The 6,416-nt window shown below is 36.1% G+C and overlaps 1 protein-coding gene across 1 annotated transcript; it reads left to right on the forward strand.

Annotated features, from left to right (window-relative positions):
• The first annotated feature begins 1,248 nt into the window (after positions 1–1,248).
• Positions 1,249–5,736, forward strand: LOC146529147 (uncharacterized). The gene has a single exon (XM_085201882.1). It carries the CDS (start codon positions 1,249–1,251, stop codon positions 5,734–5,736), a length of 4,488 nt encoding a protein of 1,495 aa, XP_085058008.1.
• The last annotated feature ends 680 nt before the right edge of the window (positions 5,737–6,416 follow it).

The raw sequence follows: 6,416 nt of genomic DNA on the forward strand, positions 1-6,416 counted from the left end.
AGCGTCTCTCACGCAGTCGTCGCAGTGACGAGACACACCAACACCTGTGTCTATTACTCTGACGATGGCGGTGACGCAATAGGCAACTTCATCAGCCGAGCGGTGGGCGCTTCATTTACGGAGGTGGTGGAGGCGAACCTAAAAGGGGCAATGTCACAAAGAGACGATAGGGTGATAGAGGCACTGATCCAAAAACTTAAGGAAGGCGTTCTGCATAAGCCAGGCCAAATCTAAAATTCCACACCTATATACATAATAATTATACAAAAGACTATAATAATTATACAAAAGACTCTAATAACTATAATTTTTATTCTAATAATTTCTCTAATAATTATAATATATTCTTAAAATTAAAAAAAAAAAAAAAAAAAATTGTCGGTAGGGGTCTCATCCAACCCCTCTAGTATAAGCTCTAGATATAAGTACAGTTTAAATTGTCCCAAAATTAAGTACGCCACATTAAAAGAACTTTCTTAAAATAAAAAAAGGCACGGGCAACTATGAGCCCGTGGATGTAGTTTTTTAAAATAAAAAAAAAAAAAAAAAAAAAAAAAAAAGATGCGTTTGCACCTATAATATTGGGCAATTGTAGTTGAATGTACTATTTCAGCGCGATATATTTGGTTTCATATTTTTTGTAGTAGTTAGTAGGAAGGCTTTTGTTTATAATTTCTTCTGTTTAAGTATTTTAATTTAAGAGAATAGTAAGTAGGATTTTGTTTATCATTTCTTTCGATTAAGTATTTTAGTTTTAGAGAATAGTAGGAAGGCTTTTGTTTATAATTTCTTCTGTTTAAGTATTTTAATTTAAGAGAATAGTAAGTAGGATTTTGTTTATCATTTCTTTCGATTAAGTATTTTAGTTTTAGAGAATAGTAGGAAGGCTTTTGTTTATAATTTCTTCTGTTTAAGTATTTTAATTTAAGAGAATAGTAAGTAGGATTTTGTTTATCATTTCTTTCGATTAAGTATTTTAGTTTTAGAGAATAGTAGGTAGGGTTTTATTTATAATTTCTTCCGTTTAAGTATTTTAGTGTAAGAGAATAGTAAGTAGGCTTTTGCTTATCATTTTTTTCGATTAAGTATTTTAGTTTTAGAAAATAGTAGGTAGACTTTTGTTTATAATTTCTTTCGTTTAAGTGTGTTGTTTGTTTACTCTTCTTCTGTTCTTTTATTATTTTATTTACCTTTTTAAGCATTTCATTTATTTTATATTTGTATACATTATATATTTATATTTCCATTATGCCACGAAAAAGTCGTTCAAATATAGGTCGTAGCACAAGAAGTTCAAATAAAAATAGGTTACATCTTACTAATGAAAGCGTAGAGGAGACGGAAATTAGATTATCTAATAGAAGGGAGAGCGATTCTTTGCGAAGAAGCAGGGAATCATCTGCAGAACGTGATATTCGCCTTAGACTTCAACGGAGTAGACATGCAAGTGAATCATCAGTTACCCGAGAAGTTCGCCTTAGTGGTGACCGGGATAGACACGTCTTACAGAGAGCTAGAGAATCATCTGTCGAACGTGAAATTCGCCATAGTCGTGACATGGACAGACGTAGATCTCGGACAGCTAGGCGAAACCAAAATTTATGGTCAAATAAAGTTAATTCTGCTATGAATTACGACTCACTCATTGAATACAAAAATGATCCTATGGTCTCAATAGGTACGATGTCAGTTGTTTGTCAATTTTGCTCTGCTTTGAAATGGAAAGATGAATCTAAAGGTATCTGTTGCTCACAAGGAAAAGTACCTCCGCCAGAACCATTATATTCTCTTCTCTCCGGAGATCATCCAAAATCAAAGCTATTTTTGCGCAACATACGCCGATATAACAATGTGTTCCAAATGACCTCATTTAAAAGCTCTCAAGTTGTTGAGCAAGGTTTTATGCCAACGTTCAAAATTCAAGGGCAAGTATACCATTTAGCAGGGAGCTTGCTTCCACATAGGTCAGATGACCATAAATTCTTACAGATTTATTTTATTTCTGATCCAGAAAAACAATTATCAACTCGGTGTAAGAGTGCCATACAGCCAATCGACGACAGCTTGGTTAGATCTTTACAAAATATGTTACATTCTCATAACAACTACATAAAAAGCTTTAAAACTGCAATTGAGAGCGTTCCACCTGGTACACCGGACTTTAATGTCGTGATCCATGCCAATAGAGTACCTGCTGGACAACACATTGGTCGGTACAATGCACCATCTACAAGTGAGGTAGCAGTTGTAATAGCTGGTCAACAGTTTGATAAGAGAGATATTGTTTTGCGAAGCCGTGATGACGGACTACAAAAAATATCTGAATTGCATAGGTCTTACGATACACTACAGTATCCTCTGATCCTATGTCGTGGAGAAGATGGATACAGTATCAATATTTGCCAAGTTGATCCTGTTAGCGGGGCACCTCTACGTAAGACTGTTTCATGCATGAATTACTATTGCTATCGTATAATGCTCAGAAATAATAATTTTAATCCTCTCCTAAGATACGGAATGCTATTGAATCAATATTTAGTCGATCAATATGCAAAAATAGAATCTGAGCGTTTGGCTTATATACGAAATAACCAAACCAAACTAAGAGCAGAAAATTACGTCCATTTACAGGATGCTTTGCAGTCAAACGAGCACTGCAACGACATAGGTCAAATAGTGATACTTCCTTCATCTTATACCGGAGGCCCTCGCTATTTATTCGAAAAGTCACAGGATGCCATGACATACGTTAGACATTACGGTAAGCCTGATCTTTTTATTACTGCAACATGCAATCCGAACTGGACAGAAATAAAAGATAATATCTACGCTAATTTGAATCCTCAAGACAGATATGACATAGTGAATCGAGTGTTTCATTTAAAACTACATAAACTCTTAGACCTTATAAATAAAGCTCACATATTTGGTCCACCTCGATGCCATATGTACACCATCGAGTGGCAGAAACGTGGGTTACCACATGTCCATCTGTTGGTATGGTTGGTAAACAAAATTAGACCAGACCAAATAGATAGTGTCATTTCTGCAGAGTTTCCAAATAAAGACGTTGATCCAACACTGCATGAAATTGTAACAAAACATATGGTACACGGCCCTTGCGGAGCTTACAATGCCAGTGCACCATGTATGCGGGAAGGTAGGTGTAGCAAGAAGTTCCCCAAGTCCTTTCAGTATCAAACTTCTACCGGCGATGATGGCTATCCTAAGTATCGTCGACGCTCTAAAGATGACGGCGGTACAACTGCTAATTTACGAAACCACGAAATCGACAACCGCTGGGTTGTACCCTACAACCCATTACTTCTTAAAGCCTTTAACGCTCATATTAATGTGGAACTATGCAGCTCTATAAAATCAATACAATATGTAACAAAATACATTAACAAAGGAAGCGACCAAGCTACATTCAGCATACATACACCAAACGAAGTCGAAAAATATCAGTCCGGTCGTTATATCTGCAGCTCTGAAGCAGTATGGAGGATGTTATCATACGAAATACACAACCGAGCACCTACCATTACCCATCTCGCTGTACACTTGGAAAATGGACAAAGAGTATTTTTTAACCCAAACAATATAAACGATGTTGTTGCAAATCCGCGAGATACAATATTGACAGCATTCTTCAAGCTATGCGCTCAAGATAATTTTGCCAAAACTTTGACGTATGACAAAATTCCAAGTTATTATACATGGAATCGGACTGCTAAGACATTTCAACGGAGAAAGCAAGGGTCTCCAGTAGAAGAATATCCTGGAGTAAAAAAAACAGACGCTCTTGGAAGAGTTTATGTAGTTCATCCTAAGAACAGCGAATGTTTCTATTTGAGGATTTTACTCCATGTCATAAAAGGGCCAACGTCGTTTGAAAACCTGAGGACTGTGCACGGTATAACCCACAATACATATCAAGCAGCTTGCAAAGCGATGGGGCTTTTAGAAGACGATTCTCAGTGGGACAATACACTATTAGAAGCTGCTGTGTGTAGCACCGCAAGTTCATTAAGATATTTGTTTGCCATTATTCTCGCATTTTGTCAGGTGACAGATCCTAGATTGCTTTGGACCAAATATCAGGAAAACATGTCTGAAGATATACTGACGCGACGACGACGAGAAATTATGTCGGATGACATTCCATATGATCAAATAATTTTTGATGAAGCATTATTAGAATTAAACAAAGTGGTCGAACTACTTTCGGGTAAGAGTATTCTAAATTTTGGATTGTCAATATCCACAAATACAACAAATTTAGGTTCGAACAGTGCAGAATACAGAAGAGAAACTTCCTATAACCAATCAAAACTATTACAAACTATAGTGCAAGATGAAAATCGTTTGAACACGGAACAAAATGAAGCGTATCATGCGTTGTTAAAATCTATTAATAAAAATGAAGGGAATTTATTTTTTCTTGATGCTCCGGGAGGCACGGGGAAAACATTTTTGATAAATCTTCTCTTAGCTAAAGTGAGACTAAGTGGCAAAATTGCATTAGCGGTTGCATCATCCGGGATAGCAGCAACATTGTTGGAAAGTGGTCGAACTGCTCATGCTACCTTCAAATTACCGCTTAAAATTACCACTGAAGATAGTACGAGTGTCTGTAGCGTTTCGAAACAAAGTAACACTGGAAAACTGATGCGTGACTGCTCATTAATAGTATGGGACGAAGCTACGATGGCACACAAGACTAGCATTGAAGCTTTAGACAGGACATTGCGTGATTTACGCAATATAAACGTGTCAATGGGAGGATGTACAGTACTATTTTCAGGCGACTTTCGTCAAATTTTACCGGTCGTCACAAGGGGTACTCGAGCGGATGAAATCAACGCGTCAATTAAGAGATCTTATCTATGGCCACATGTTAATAGATTAGAACTCAAAACAAACATGAGAGTCTCATTGTTTGCAGATGAAAATCGAGATTTTGCAAAATTGTTGCTTAAAATAGGAAATGGAGAGATGGCACAGGATCATAATGGAAGAATAAATTTAGAAAATAGTAGCCTGTGCGTTTTGGTGAATACAGTGCAAGAATTGGTTGAAAATGTATACCCTGGGATTGAGAGTATAAATACAAAAACACTATCCTGGTTCAAGGAGAGGGCTATTTTGTCACCAACAAACGAGCAAATAGGCAAACTTAACGACTTGATTCTTTCAAAAATCAATGCGACAACGCAAACCTACCGCTCTATTGATAGTGCAATGGATATGGAAGAAGCTGTCCATTTTCCGACCGAGTTCCTTAACTCTTTACAGCCTTCAGGACTCCCTCCACATCAATTAACTTTAAAAGTCGGATGTCCTGTGATATTATTGCGAAATCTCAATCCTCCAAAATTGTGTAATGGTACTCGCTTACAAATTAAATCGTTGAAATCACACGTTATAGAGTGCACCATAATTACCGGGTGTGGTACTGGAGAAGTGGTTTTGATTCCAAGAATACCTCTTATACCATCAGATCTTCCTTTCCAATTTAAACGGCTACAATTTCCTATAAAATTATCATTTGCCATAACTATTAATAAATCTCAAGGCCAAACATTTGACGTTGCGGGCTTAGATTTAAGCGTTGAGTGTTTTTCACATGGACAGCTCTACGTGGCCCTTTCAAGGGTCACATCGAAACAAAATATGTTCATATTGAGCAATAAAAAGTCAGCTGTCAATATTGTATACAAGAACATCCTATAATAGGCTGTAAAAATAAAGAATCAAACCTATTATAGCATATAACTTTAACCAGAGCAAAGAAATGCGGAAAAATGTACATATAATAAACTATCCTATCCTATCCTATCCTATATCTTATAAAACAAAGTCGGATTTCGCCTCTGTCTGGCCTTTCTAACTCTTCTTCTTCTAAACCACCCAACGGATTTTGATGCGGTTTTTTGTTATTAGGTATTTCTCAGGGAAGGTTTATATATAGTTTATTATTTGTACATTCTTATGTAAATTAACATAAATACGATAAATGTGTATAAAGTCCTACCCGTTGAGACACTTTCGCGCATGCGCTGCTCTAATGGTAAGTAGGTACTACATGAAAATAATGTACTGGAGTATTGTTCCTCTTAATAAGATCCACAAAAAAGGCTTTTAAGAATAACGTGTAGTGATCATATTTCTGTCTAAAAATTGTAATTTCAATATATTTTTTATTGTGAGGGATATTTTTTCATAATGGTATTAATCCTTATCCTTCAAAATACTTTATTAAGTTTATACGTTAAACGAAGATAAAATTTGCTTTTTACACTATTTCGAAATTGTAAATAGTTTTAGAGAAAAACGCATTTAATTGTTGACACATCACGCCGTTCACACATCAGCTGTATCGAGTCAAGTTTTACTTATGCCTTACTCTCAGC

This window comes from Heliconius melpomene, chromosome 18, assembly GCF_056956725.1.
Source record: "Heliconius melpomene rosina isolate 202511_hmr_F chromosome 18, ASM5695672v1, whole genome shotgun sequence".
Lineage (NCBI taxonomy): Eukaryota > Metazoa > Arthropoda > Insecta > Lepidoptera > Nymphalidae > Heliconius > Heliconius melpomene.